This window comes from Poecile atricapillus, chromosome 1 (genome assembly GCF_030490865.1).
Source record: "Poecile atricapillus isolate bPoeAtr1 chromosome 1, bPoeAtr1.hap1, whole genome shotgun sequence".
Taxonomy (NCBI): domain Eukaryota; kingdom Metazoa; phylum Chordata; class Aves; order Passeriformes; family Paridae; genus Poecile; species Poecile atricapillus.
The window spans coordinates 124,870,777-124,886,038 of NC_081249.1; the positions used below are offsets into that span (position 1 = coordinate 124,870,777).

Here is a 15,262-nt window from a genome sequence, read left to right on the forward strand (position 1 = left end):
CAAGCTCACTCTAGTAACTTAAGTCTTTTATGCATGTCTTCTTAAATTACAGAGTGGTGTGGTTTAGCCCAGCCCCACAGAGCCTCTCACTCCCCTCCTGTGGAATGAGTGAGAAGACCAGAAGTGTAAAAGTGGGAAAACATGCAGGTTGGGATAAAAACAACTGGATAGTTGGGATAAAAACAGCAAAAAATTGTTTAATAGGTAAAGCAAAGCAAAACAGGGATTCATCCACCACCGCCCATGGGCAGGCAGGTGCTCGGCCATCTCCAGGACAGCAGGGATCTATCATGTTTAATGGGGAGGGCTGATGAAGTGTGAAAAGTGGGAGAGGAAGCAAAGGGCATTACCAGAGCCAGGTGATGGTTGCTGGTGTTGAAAAATCTATTACCTGGCATGGCAGGAGCCAGCAGATAGCAAGCTGGGCCTCAGGAAAAGGGCTGGCTTCAGGAGTTAGCAGGTATTAAAACTCTAGTCCATGTTTCTTCAGCTCACCGGTTTTACAACCTCTGCATCTGTGGTTTACCTTTTGCTTCCCTCCTGTTTTGGAGGATCACAATGAGCTAATTAAAATGTTTGTGTGGCTGAACTGGATTACTGAAATGTTAATCTTTGTTAACCCTTTCTTTATTCTCTATTTGTTTATTTTTAATCCAGATTGTTTCACTGATCCTATTTTGAGTGGGATGCCACAAGGGGTGGTTTTTTTCCAATGACAAAGGAATTCTGAGATGCTTTTTTTCACTGACATTCCTCTGCTGGGTGCAGTGCCAGGGCTGCACTAAACTAGTGCTTGTGGATTTGTACTGTGCCTGGTAAAATTATATTTCTCTGTGCTTTCATGGTAATATTTTCAATGCAATGGGATTCTTACTGTTTTGAAGGTTTGATGTTGGCCTGAAACTTCCTGAAGTATTGCTGGGTGTTTACAGATTTCATGTGTCATTTGACGTTTCCTGACAAGTAATCTTATAGTTGTAGCTGTTTGAGCATTTATTCTGATTTTAGTCCAAGGTAGTTACAACTTTACAGTCTGTAGGACAGTTTGCATCTTGGTTTTTGTAGAGTTTTTCCTCTGATATAACAAACACGAGTGGTAAATGTGTATGTGAGGAACTTCAATGGTGTTTGAAAGACCCTTTTAATCTTCAGCAGGCAATACTGTGTTCCATTAAAAAACCCCAAAGTTTCCCTTTTGCATGGAATTTGTATAAAAAAAAGAAATTATTTATAGATAAATAATTTCTAAACACCTCTTTACTATAACTTGGATAAGGAAAGTACTTTCTAGCCATTATTTCTGCTAAGATAGAGAAACCATACAAAAAGCGTGATAGGATAGCAGTCCTTTGATAGTTGTTAAGTGTGGGGACTTTCTATCTTTCTATCTAAACTTGTGGGATACATCATATTTTTATCAGTTTCTCTCCTCTTATGCCTTCATTTTTCTGGTTGTAGAATACAATTGTCCATTTCTGCTGGTGGGTTGGTCTTTTGCATTTGCTAAAATTGCTCTTCACTGTTTTTATCAAAACCATTTCAATTATTCTTGAATTAATCAACTAGTTGAAGGAAACTAAGATTAGCTCAGTTGGTTAGAGCATAGTGCAAATAACATGAAGGTTGTGGCTTGATCCCTGTATGACCATTTACTTGAGAGTTGGACTCAATAATCCTTGTGGGTCCTTTCCAACTCAGAATATCCCTTTAATTCTGTGACTCTAATTCACACAGAGACAGATCTTGAAACCTTTAGTTATTTTTTGGTGCTGGAGATGTGCTGCAGTTGGTGTTTTGCTGTAGCAGGGTGTCTGTGTTTGAGGCTGATCGTAAAATTAGAAATTTAGGGTTAATTGCTCTTTGCCTCTGGATGTAAGTAAATGTTGTTTTTGGATTTCCCCCCTCTCCCCACTGCTGATGGCTGTCTAGTGACAATCACTAGAGAGGAGAGAAGGGGGAGCCCAGGCAATGGAAATACTGGTGTTCAGGTTCCCATTGCTTGTAATGCCAAGAAAACAGAATGTCCAGTGTCCTGGAGTTACACAGATCACCTGGGCTGAACTCTTCCCATGTTGGTGAGCTGTCTCTTGACATTCCCTGCCTTGTTTGCATCAGTATCTTTGGGAGCTAGCATAGCTCAGTCTGAAGGTCCAGTGGTTTGTTGTATTCCAAGCATGAAGGGTCTCCCAAAGAGCATCTCTCTCTCCTAGCTGGAGATGGGAGACTGTGCTGCTGGGGAAGGGAGAAAGAGTGTCCTGCTGAGCTGGCATCCAGAATTCCAGGAGGGCAGCCTGGAGAGAAGGGTTCTACGGGCTACTCTGGCATCAGCAGTGTCTGTGCAACAGCTGAGTGCCTTGATGGATGACAGCAAGGCCTGGCAGGGTTGCCTTATGTTTCTGTCTGAATCAGGACTCAGTGGTTTCCAGAAATCAATTTTAGACCTTTCATTAAATTACAGACAGACTCCAGCTTTAAAAAATTTAGGAGTGTATTGGTGGTGTCTCTTGGGAGGAGATGGTGCAAGGCTGCTTTAAATAGGTAAACATCCATTCAGTGTTTGTTAGGGTTTGGGGTTTTCTTTAATCATAAGGGAACAGAAGCATCATGTATTTTTCAGTGTTAATAATCTTAATGAAAAGGTCTCCAAGTCACAAATTTTTCTTTTTAATTTCAAAACATGTACAGCCTTGCACATAGGTGAACTCGGTGATTGTGCTGTGTGGTTTCCAAGTTCAGGAGAAAATTTGGCCTTCATGTATTTTCTCTCCTCTGCGTATGTGGAAGATAAAAAAAACCAGCCAAGGAACAAAACAGCTTAGTACACGTCTGAGGTTTTTCCTCAATTATCTAAAAGTTGACATTACATCATCTGCACAGATGTAAATATAGAAAATAGTAGGTGTGTTAAATCTCCTGACATACTTTTAAAAGCTTTTTACAGAGGACTGACTTCACTTGAGTGTATGTTTGTGCCAGTAGATATGTGGCATTATGTCCATTTTTCTTTCTGGGAGATTAAAAGTTTCTTTAAATGCTTGTTTTCTTCTTTTATGGTTGTTTTAGCTGCCGAAATGCTGTTATCTTTTCTGTCTTTGGCTCTGTACTTTCGTGAGATGGTTATATTTCAGTGAAGCTGTATCCTGGTTTTTCCTAACTGTTCCTCTCTATGTTCCAGATTTTCCCAAATACACATTTTTTTCTTTCTGAACAATGATATTATTGAATGATATAGTTGAACAGATTAATAAATAATGTAGCTGAATGGCTTTGTGTGAAAATTAGCTGAGCTGTTGATTTTTCAGACAAATAATAAAAACAGTTCCTACTTCAATTTCAGTGCTAAAACCCAGAGAATTGGCAAAATAGATGTGGATATTTTGAGTATTGTGAGACCTGTCCTAGGTCCTGATTCAGGGTGAGTTCCCTGTCTGAGATAATGCTTAAGACTTAGTTAAAGAAAATCCACAGTTTCCAGGCTTCTCAGTTGTCAAAGGACTCATTAAGCATTCACTGGAAAGTCTGTTTACTTTGATGTAATGTATTTGTTAGGTTCTGTGTTGTGCAGAGACAGTGCTGTAACCATCTCTGTCTGTGGCTACTTAGTGGAAGTAAGTGTTGTGCCAAATAAAGATTCTAACTTGGCTTTGAAATTGAACTTTAAATATTACTCTGAAAGTACAAAACAAACCCAACCAATTCTGAAATCAATTTCTATTGCCATGTAATTGCTGCGTGTAAGAAAACAAGAGAGGAGTTGGAGTGTGTTTTCTCTTTTGCAGGTGTTGCTGAAATAGTTCTGTTTATTTAAAGCATATGATTTCATGCAATTGTGCCTGATTGTTAGTGCAGCTGTCAACAGCTGCATGCTCATTTAGCTAATTGCATTCTAGTAATATAGCTAAGCTTATTTTAAGATACGCAGTTGTACATTTTTGTTTTTTTTAAAGCAACTGCTCACACTCAGAATATTTACCGCAGAAAGTTCTGTGCTATCACAATGAACTACCATTGCTCTAGAGGAAATTTAAGAGCTTCTACACGAGACTTTCAGCCAACTTAGCGTATGGATTGCGCCTTTGGAAAGTTGGACCATGCCACTTAAATTCATACAGCTATAAAGGCCTTGAAGTGGTCTTGTCCTTGGGGTCAGTTTCATCATCTGCTCTTTGGGATTATTTTGTAGTTAACGTGTGGAACTTTAATTTCACAAGCAACTTTTTCCTATTGCATCAGTATTCTGGTTGCGTGTACAGGAGCAATGAGCTTCTCTTACATATTGATCATCTTCTAGAAATATGTACGTAAAATGAGAAATGTGTATAAGTTGTATATATATATATATGAAGCATATTAGGAGAGTAGACTGTCATGCATGCTAATTCTGGATATTTGTATGGTTTTTACTGGTATGTGTTAGCGACATGATGGCAGTCAACAGTATGAAATGTATAATGCAGTGTTATTTTTATTTGTTATATAGCTTTATGCCAGTATATACAGGCCTCTAAAACCCGAGATGGTGGCAGCCGTTTCATTTCAAGTGCAACAGAAGGTAAAGGAAAAGGTGTGGGGAACAAAAATAAGCACTTTGTTAATCTGATACTCTCTTCATGGACGTTTGTGTGGTTCTTGATCTTCTAACCTTCTAGACTCTTCCTTCACAGCTAACTTCTTGCAATAGATGCTGGTTATCTTTTCTCCTGAGTCTTGAAAGCGAAATTAAGAGATCTCATGATGTCACTTGTACGTCTATCTAAAAGTTGCATTATCTTTGCGTTTTGTCTATTTGTGCTTTTCTTCAGTGACAACATTGCACTGAAACTGAAGCTTTAGGATGTTTTAACCAGAATCTGAAATATCTGAAGAGTGGCTTAAGAGAATTGCTGTCATGACCACAATCTCAAGATTGGCATGCTTAAGGAAAAGCACAGATACTTAACGACACAGAAATGTTACAAAGCTAATCCTTGCTAATATCTGCAGTCTGACTATGCTAACAAACTGTCTTGCATTTTCTGTTTCTCTTAAAAGGAATGTGTCCTTAATTCACTTATCCTCGCGTCTACCTGCTGATGTCCTGCTTTTTGGCCTTGTTTGTGCTTAAAAAAGGAATGAAATATTTACTTCTGTGTTTTTCTTTCATCTACAGGGGAAAACTTTGAACAGACTCCGTTAAGACGCACATTTAAATCCAAAGTTCTTGCTCGCTATCCTGAGAATGTTGAATGGAACCCTTTTGATCAGGATGCAGTGGGAATGGTCAGTATCACTTTTGGGTTTTTTTTCTTACATTCTAGAGAATTAATAGAGAAATAAATTAGTCTGCAATTAAGGAATTTTTTTTTGCATGATTTTTCTATTTAATAGGATGTGTTATATCTTAATTTAGATAAAATATAGTAGTTTTCTCTGTCAGGTGACCAGAAAAATATTTTCCTTTATGTGGGTTTGAATTTTATTATTTTATTAATGTCAAGACTGGTAACAAGATAGTTACAAGTTTCAACAGAAATTGCATGTAGCCTTTTTGATACATTCCTTTTATTTTTCTGATTTAGACCCATATCATACTGTGCAGAAATGTAACACTTAATAGAATTTTAAGTGAAATGCGATGGCGGTCTGTGAATTCTAAATCCCATTTTCACCAATGCTTCTGCAGGCAGGGGGAGAGAAAAGCGTTTTTTAATGGATATTATCTCCCCTTCCCCTTTTTTTTGTAGCTGTGTATGCCTAAAGGGCTTGCTTTCAAGACACAAGCAGATTCCAGAGAACCTCAATTCCACTCTTTTATTATTACTCGTGAAGATGGCTCGCGGACATTTGGATTTTCTCTCACGTTTTTTGAGGAAGTCACTAGCAAACAGATCTGCAGTGCAATGCAGACATTGTATCATATGCACAACGCTGAATATGACATTCTTCATACTCCCCCCACCAACGACAAGGAGAGCTGCAGCAGCACTGGGGACTGCAATGGCACCTCTGTCTCAAAGCTACAGCGATTTAACTCCTATGACATCAGCAGAGACACACTCTATGTCTCAAAGTGCATTTGTCTGATTACTCCAATGTCTTTCATGAAAGCTTGTAAGAAAGTTCTAGAACAACTTCACCAAGCAGTGACTTCACCTCAGCCACCACCACTACCTTTAGAAAGTTACATCTACAATATTCTCTATGAGGTTCCTCTTCCTCCAGCAGGAAGGTCATTGAAATTTTCAGGTGTTTATGGACCAATTATCTGCCAGAGGCCAAGCACCAGTGAGCTGCCATTGTTTGATTTTCCAGTTAAAGAAGTTTTTGAATTGCTTGGAGTAGAAAATGTGGTTCAACTCTTTACCTGTGCCCTTTTGGAGTTTCAGATACTGCTTTATTCACAGCGTGAGTACTTGGGTTTTGTTTTCTTATCTTGTAGTTGTACCGGCACAAGGTCTTACTGTGTCTTGAATTCTAAATACACCACAAACAACAGAATAGTTGCATTAAAGTGGCATGAGCATGCTATTGCAATCTGGCTGATCTGTGTGCAGGTCTTAAGGTAAAGAAAAGCCCTGGAGTTGTAAGGAGAGTGTTGCATTGGCTCCTGCTGTTAGACACTTATAACTGGGTTTTCACATAATCTCCTCTATTTGTGGTTTGGCTGACCCTTTATTGTTGGCTCTGGAACTGTGCTACTGGATAGAGCAGTTTGCCTTCCATATTCCTGTCTAGCTGTTCAGCTGAATTCCCTGCTATCTCTGCAGAAATAGCCATGCATTTTGAAAAGATACACAGTAAATTATTAATCTGGTTCTGAAGAAGAGTTAATCATGCAAATATAGTTTTCCGTTTGAGTACCCAAAGTCACATTTCAGTTGTTTCTTTGGAAGATAAGTACCTGAAAAAAGTTTTGACTGAACTCAAATCCCTAATCTCTGTTAAGGCCTTGAAACAGTTATAGCTGAAGCCACATAGCTAAAACCTGAAGAGGGTAGGCAGCAACTGAGCTGAAATATCACATTTATCAATTAGTGAGTAGTGTGGGAGTGGCATCTATTTTCTGTGTTGAAATTTGTGGATACTGGCCTTCTTATTCCACATCCTGTTGCTCCAACAGAGTATGTGGAATTATGCCAAAAGATAATTTCTCTACCTTTTTTTTTCCTTTTTTTTTTGTCTCAAGCTGGCTAGCATTAATCCAGACTCACCCATTCAGAATGGTGTGGTTTAAACAGAACAGCCTACATTTTGAACACTACTTTATAGTAATGGTGAAGAAGCCTAAAAGACCCCCAAGACAAAACCAGGGCTAGTCTGTGGTCTTACTGAAATTTTAGTGTTTGCTTCCCTTGAGCTGCTACTGAAATATGTAGAATACGAATGGTAACTATTTACAAATATAACCTGTATTTATCAGCAACCTTCTCAAAGCATGAAATACAGATTTTGTGTTAAGTGGGTTAAGATCTGTGCATAGACTAAAGCCAAGGATGGATTTGTGTGTACAGTCAGGGTGATTAAAAGTCTGTAATGGCAGCAGGGTGTTATATCACAGTTGTGTCATTGTATAGACACTGTGGACCGCAAGAGAAAAACTGCACAGCAATTCAGACACAGTCAGAAAAACTTAACTGAGCTCTGAAGTGATAACTCTCTTGGATTTAAAAAACAAATTGCTCTGCTTATTGTTCATAGCAAATCTAGAAATACTTGTCAAGCAGATAAGCTTCTTTTGTGGTTTCCCCTGAAATGTATTAGGTCTTTATATGATGGAGATTTAGGGAGAGTTTCTGTGGATACCTGTGTCCCACCAGTGGAGGATTCAAACACCAGCACTTCCATCTGAAGGAGGGTGTGGCTGTGTTGGCCTGTAAAGGTGTCTGAACCGTGGTGGGTTGGCAGCTCCACAGAACAGCCACGTGTGCATCGCCACATGGGAACAGTGCTGCTGGAGCTTTTTCCAGGCCATCACCTTGTGAGTGCTCTTTTGTTCCAGGCTGGAGCTCAGCTCACTTCTGGGCTGGTCTACTGTATTCTGGCTTCTCTTTCCAAGTCCTTTTAATAGGTTCAGCTTTCTGTCTTGGGCCCTTTCCAAGGTGTCTGATCAGTGGCTAATTAAAGAAGCTTAAAATAGTCCTGGAACACTTGAGTTTCTTGTTTGCAAGCACAGATGTTTGGAGATCAGAGGGATGAGGGATCAGTTAGGACAGTTTCTGTCCAGTTTCCCTGCCTTACCCTAAGCTTTGGCTGAGTTGGGCTGTGTTGTATATTACGGAGGTGTCTTGTCTCTCTGTCAAGTTCTCACCTTAGTTTTTGGCTGAAAAGTCTTGTTCCAGTAGAGAAAGAATTTTAGTTATTTGTTTGCTGACTTTTCACCCTCAGGTTTGGTGAATGGCTGCAGCAGTGCCTTCTCAGTAATAGTAGCCAATTTTTTTTTTAAACATAGCTTCTTTTAAGGACTTTCTGAGGGATTTAATCCCTGTGGTGTTTTGTTTTGGTTTTTTGGTTTTTTTTTTTCTATTTATTTGCTTCTGCTGTTCTTTTCAACTGGAGTATGCTCCTAATATTCTTTAGTATGGTTGAGTAACATCTGTTTTTTTGCTGTTTGCAAAACAGGAAATACTGAGTGGAGATGCAGGTGATGGTGCACTCAGTTCTAAGTGGAATCAGAAATTGCTTTACTTTTGTAAAGCCTTTTTCATGTTCTTGCATGCACACCAATGTGAGGTCTAGGTTGTCCTTCAGAATATAAATACTGAGTTTTTAATGTCCTTTGAGTTTGTTAAATCTCTTGGTGCTCAAACCCATGATAGCTGAGGTGACTGAGATAATTTCTTATTCTCTTAGGTCAGATGAGATTATGATACTCCTTGGGTGGATTTAGATTTAGAACAGTACATGTCAGGATCAGTGGATTTGTAAGATTTACTTGAAAAAATACCCCGACAACAAACACACCCAAAATAATGAAGGGCCACCAAGATAAATCCAAACCCCAAACCTCTTGGAGGTCTGGTGGAACTAGATGATCTTGAGGTCCCTTCCAACCCAAACCTTTTCATGGTTATGTCTCTATGCATTTGTTGCCAAGTGCAAGCCTTTTTGAAACAAATTATTTTAGTGTTTTAAGTTTCAGTCAGTCCTTGGAGTAGGAGTAACTTCACTTGGCAGGGAAAGTGTTTTGGTATAGCATTCCTTTGACATGTTTCTGACTTGATGCTTCTGGAAATTCTTCTTTTGTCCCACTATGTTGGCACAGCCTTGTGTATTTTGGATTGCTGTAAGCCAAGTGTAGGGAATGAATGCCTCAATTTAATTGTCCTGTTGAGAGACCTGTCTACGATTTGGAAAAATGTCAGAAGCCTGTAAGAGAGGGGAGAATTTGAGGATGCTGCTAGTGCCTGTGCCGAGGAACTCTGGAAAGAGTTAGTGGTGCTGGAGGCCTGTGGGAAGTGCCCTTGTCAGATACTCTGTGGGAGCTGGTTTGAATTCCTGCATATTATGTTGCTCTTGTAACTGTGAAACAGACTTATTCCTTATCTCAGAGAGCACCTAGAGCTCTTCTGAAAGTGTGTACTGAGTTAAGACAGCTATGAAATCTGCTTGGAGGTGATTTTTTTAAACAGCTAAAAACAAAAAAAGGACAAATGTAATGGACTGCTGCCACAGACTGTGATTTAGGACAGTTTTATTTTCTGGGTAGCAGCTGTCTGCTGCCATTTTACAGTACAAGTAAGGGTTTCTTTTCTGCTTTGCCTTTGAATCACTCCTCCCCATCTTTATTTCACTTGCTTAAAATTATATTCATTCTGGAGATTTAAAGTATTAGTTTAAAGACATTAGTATTATTTATTCATGTCTTTGCAGTATTACTCCTGTGGTGCCTAGCTCTGATCTCTTACATAGGACACTTTTGTCATTATGCCTCAGTGATTTAGGAACCTTGCTGCTTGAATCCTGCTGTCAGCCATAGAACAGGAGATACTTCACCCCACTGCTTCTACTAACCACAGTTGGTTCTTGCTGCAGCTACAGGGTTTTTTTAAGTGACCTGTGAGTTACTTGACAAATACAACAGTATTTCATTGTGATCCACGAGGGAGGAAGATTAGAAGGAAGAAACGTTCCAAAATGTGTTTGTATAATTGTTTTAAAGTTGGCTGAGTCAGAGGATTTCTGGAGGCACTTGACAGACTTCTCTCTGGTAGAATGTGAAAATGGGGAGGTGGAATTATGGTTCTTCGAGCTGCCAGCTTCTTCACATCCTGTTGCTTTTTTTCTAGGCACAGGACCTCTCAATTCTTTTTCTTATTTTTAATCTTCTACAGATAAATACTACTGTGTAACTTTGCATACACACTTTGAGATAATGTATTTTATTTATATCAATTAGTTACAATAACAAATCATGCTTTTTCTCTGTTCTTAAATGGCCGTATTAAAAAAGTAGCGGGTTTTCTTTTCCTTGCACAGTGATCAGTTAAGCACTTTCCCATCTAACAGTGCCCCAGTCATATGTCATTATTTCCCTACCAGTGCTTGTGTACAGCACAAGGCCAAAAGATCAGGTCATTGACACCAGAATAAGCACATTTTGATTTCAAGGACAAGAGCAACAGCACTGCTGAAACACTTCTTCACTCTTAATCTTTTTGTTGTTATTATTTTTAAGTCTTCTGTAATTCTTTGGTACGAGAACTGCGCTGCTTGCTTCTTTAAACCCAAAACCCCCTCCATACCCTCTCTGAGTAGGTATAATTAAGAAAACATAGGAGTTATTTTGGTTTATGTTTTCATGCTTCTTGCCTCTGTCCTTGCCTTTTGCCAATAGCAGAATGCAGTCACTGTTACTTGCAAGCTGCAACTGGGCAGGCCAGATCTTTGGGAATGGCTTGAGCTGTGTGGATATCCAGGATCAGAGAGTCGCTTTTGCAGATAGCTCCGTGGCAGGAGGTGGTTGCCCAGTAGATTGTAATTCTGAACTATTGATGTTACTTTGTAATTAATTTGGAAGGCTGATACTAAAGTTAGCTTAATGACAGAGGAAAAAGTTGCGTTTAAATTATCCAGCAGGATCAGACATGGGGTTTTGTGTAGTAGGAAAACACTGTTTCTATTTTAGGACTTGTTCTTCCAGATAAACAAGCTGAATACGAGCCAGCTGGAATGTTTGTGTATCTATGGCTACATTTAAAGTTTCTTTTAAAACTGAAGAAAATAGGGTATGGAATAAAATCTTCTTCTTCCCAAAGCTTATCATTAATTCGTCACTTCTTTGCAGTCAGGCTGTGATTAAAGTTCTAAACCCATACATAGATGTGTAGGCACAAGCTGGTGTCCAGGCAGAATAAGGGAGTGTTGCTGATGATGTTCATTGGTAATTCAGTCCAAATAAGCTTTTGACAAAAACTTTAACCTGTTTAATCTGTTTTTATCTGTTTTGGTTGAAGGGTCCTTCTTAGTAGGTCTGCTGTGAGGCAGTGACAGGTAGGTCCATGCAGTAACCTTTTCCAGCAGCACAGCTTGATATGAAAATTAATAACCAAAAGCCTAAGTTGCAGAATTGCGGGTTATGTTAGCAAAACCTGTGTTGAGTTCTTTTTGGGTTGTGGGGCTCTTTCCAGACCCCAAACTCTGCAACTTTGCCCCCAAACAAAATTAATCATGAATGCCAGAAACTGCTTTTCTTGTCCTTTTTTTTTCTGCTGTCGGAAGTCTTGAGTGGAGGCTGGCTAAAAGATAGAATCAAAGCCATCAACATGGGAAGTGCACAGTTAAGCTTAATTTTTCTCCAGAGTGTTTTGAATAAATATTATTCTTGCAGTTTTCATCTGCCCTCTGTAACAGTGTGCAACAGCTTTAGAAAGCTCAGCACCTGAGCTTGCCCATTCAAGTGTCTTTTTCAGTTTCCCAGTGTCTATAATTCTGTGAAAGGAGAAAACATGCAAACCCCATGCCTTAATACACACATTTAGAGGTTAGTGACTTTTTCTCTTCCGTGTATTCCCTCTCCTTTCCTGTCTGGAATTGAATGTTGTTACAGTATCATGAAAAGGCATCCTATGTCTCCAGTTTGTGCTGTATTTATAGGCTGACAGAAGGTAGGAATTGCCCTAGTTGTGTGAGTGTTTTATACCCTTTCCAGCCTGGCAGCTGGAGAGCAGTCGGAATATTTCAGCAGCTGTATTGGAACACGCATCTGGTGCTGCCTCCCCCTGTATGGGATTTCAAAAACCTTTAGAGATGACTCTGTAGTTAAAGAGGAGGAGGGTGCAGTGTTTGCCCAGCAGTGTGAACTGCTCTAGCCACCAGTGCTAAATAAAAAAATCTCTTAGTGTGTTGCACAGGTACATTTGACTCTGCTCCTCAGTTCTAGGAGGACATGAGTTGTTTTTACATTGAGGCTTTGGTTTTACATTGCAAAGACTGAACGAAGCTGATCCTTTTCATTTTCTGCATAGTTATTTCAGTCACACTGTTGGGTTGGCTGCTATACAGCATGCTTTATAGACATTTAAACACTCTTTTTAAAAATGTTTATCTGAGAGATACCAGATGCCTTGGGTTTCATCCAAGGCTTCCATAGAAAGGCCTGAGCACAGAGAAAAGAAATTATTTCTGATGTGTTTCTTAGCTGATTACAGTATTGCTTCTGTGTTTGAACTGGTGTTCCTGGTGACCCCAGCAGAGGTAGCAGAAAGTGACTTAGCATGCATTAAGGCTCAGTTTGCTCATTTCCATATGACTTGTAGAATGACCTACTTTGGGTTGAGCTCTCTTTGTTTTTTCAGCAAAATGTGCTGGGTGTGCAGGTCTGGGTTTTCATTATGATGCCACTCAGCTAGTACTGGGTTTTGTGGTTTCTGTTTTCAAGCAATTTCTCATTTCTTTAATTAAAACTTATTTACTTAAACGTATTTGTGAAAAAAAATTAATTTTCTTGATCTTTTTCAGATTATCAGAGGCTGATGACAGTGGCAGAGACCATCACAGCACTAATGTTTCCATTTCAGTGGCAACATGTGTATGTTCCTATCCTTCCAGCATCCCTCCTTCATTTTCTAGATGCTCCTGTCCCTTACCTCATGGGCTTGCACTCTAATGGACTGGATGATAGGTCTAAGCTGGAACTTCCTCAAGAGGTGAGAGGAGCCTGTCTTGATTGATTAAATATTGTCCATGACTATTGAGGGAAGTGAGAAATAATCCAAAACACGAGTGCTAACTGTAACAGCCATTGTCAAGTTCTTGCTGGCTCTGATTTGGGATAGATCTTTGTTTCTTGGAGGTGCTGACAAAAACCTGATGAAATAGATAAAGCCTTGCTTTTGAAATTGTATGCTCTGATAGAATTGAACTGTAATTTTGCAGGAGATGATGTATTTGGGTTACAGATAGAACATTTTTGTGCTGGAAAAAAATCAGCCTTGCAATGCTAGAAAGCACAAGGAAGTGCAGTGTGAATTCCCCCGCTCTGGCCAAAAGGCTGTGGTGGTGAGAGAGCAGAGCTCAACACTGCTGGTTCCTGGCTGTGTGGGCTTAGGCTGGGTTTTCCTGCCCTGGATTTCTCTCTTGGCTTGCATGCACCCAGCCTGCCAGGTGTCTGCAAAAACATTTCAGATTTTCTCCTAGAATGCCTGCTTCAGTCTGCAGCAAAATGTCAGCGTGTACTTGAGCAAACTTCTGCTTGTTGGGGTAGTGCTGAGGAGCCCTGGGAACAGCAGCCCCTGTGTAAAGGAGAAAGAAATGGTCTGTAAAGGTTCTGCAGCTCATCCATGGGGCTGGGACTACCTTCAGACTGCTTAGAGGTTGTCCTTATTTATTTTATCCCCCTGTTCACTTCACAAACACTCCCTGTAGGCATGTGCCAGGAGTTGAAGAGCTGGTTGTGAGGACCAAGGCAGCAGAGGAAGTGTCTGGCCCCTGCTTATTCGTAGGTGTAACTTTTCAGAGGAGGAACTGTGTAAATAATGGGAAACACCCTACTTACAGGCCCTGGTAGGATTCTCTGCCTTTTTCTCTGACTGTGGATTTTCTTCTATTACCATTTGCATTTCTGGGAAAGCAGAAGCGTGGCAGGCACAGGGTTTTGTGGCGGTGGTTTTTGTTTTCATTATCAGGCAGTGCTGCAGCATAGCTTGACACAAAAACCCTTCCTTTTTAAAAAAGCTGTGTGAAATTAAAGACAAGATATTTTTGTGAACCTCCAGTCTGGTCTCCATGCCAACATTGCTCTTTTTCTCAAATCCATATGCTGGTAGTTTTCATTTGTTTTTCCTGGCAAGTTCAAAGTAAAACTTTTTTTTTTCCCCCCAACTATTTTTTTTCTATGAAAACTAAAGTGTTTAATCTCTTGATTAATTTTTTTATTGTCTCACTCTCTTTTTTTTATTTTCCACTGGCATAATTAATAATAGAGTATTGTATGTTCTTGCCATGAAAACAACAGTCTATTGCTTTGGTTTACTATTTTTTCAGAATTTTGGCTGTACTGACAGGCCTAATTAATATGGTTAGTACACTTTTTAGAGAGAATAGCTGATGAAATAAAATGCATGTGTGGATATGCATGTTAATATGCACCATGGATGTTGTCACTGTTACCACAAGCCTCTAAAACACTGTCCCCCTTTTGTAAAGAAATTCCTCATTTTGAAATCTCTGTAATGCTTCCAACTAAATGAACGTATTTTAATTTCAAATAAACATTTCAGTTACTTAAAAGGTAAATTATTTTTGGAAGAGATTTATCAGGTTATTTTTGAGGTTTAAAATAAGGCAGTTGATCTATTTTTAGGCATTTGAAATGAAATCTGAGTACTATTAAAAAGTAATCTGACACCTCAATTTACATTTTGTTTTGCAGGTAGTCTCGTATGTGGAGGTGGAGGAGTAGATTTTTGATAGTATCTTACAGAGATGAGAATTGTCTGGGAAGGGAGGACAGACAAGACAGAAAGCAGCAGCAACATGCCCATGTGGTGGAATTTGCTGCAAGACTTCCTTTTCCTTCTAATGTTTCAGATTTTCTTGTTCTTATTCGAAGAGTGAGCTCTTATTGTACACCATGAGTTTGACCTAGTGTGAGAAATCCCCTTGGTAGTCACTGCTGGGTAAGGTTTCTTGTGAGCTGTTGAAGTCCTTTGCATTGCAGGATGGAGATGTAGCTGTGGCATAGAAATGGGCTGGAGACTTCATTCTTTTAGTAAATAATTAAAAAGTTACCCTGTACCAATAGATTTGTTTATTCAAGGGGTTAAGTAGACTAGGAAGAACAGGA

The 15,262-nt window shown here is 39.5% G+C and overlaps 1 protein-coding gene across 2 annotated transcripts in view; it reads left to right on the plus strand.

Moving 5' to 3' along the window:
• Window positions 1–15,262, plus strand: part of DENND5A (DENN domain containing 5A) — a 64,293-nt gene that overhangs the window by 14,216 nt on the left and 34,815 nt on the right. Inside the window, exons 2-5 of one of the 2 annotated variants that reach the window (XM_058838343.1) lie at window positions 4,481–4,564; window positions 5,150–5,259; window positions 5,724–6,384; window positions 12,937–13,124. In XM_058838343.1, coding sequence (XP_058694326.1) covers window positions 4,481–4,564; window positions 5,150–5,259; window positions 5,724–6,384; window positions 12,937–13,124 — 1,043 coding nt within the window. The remainder of the gene's footprint in view (window positions 1–4,480; window positions 4,565–5,149; window positions 5,260–5,723; window positions 6,385–12,936; window positions 13,125–15,262) is intronic. The other variant, XM_058838351.1, reaches the window with a different exon arrangement.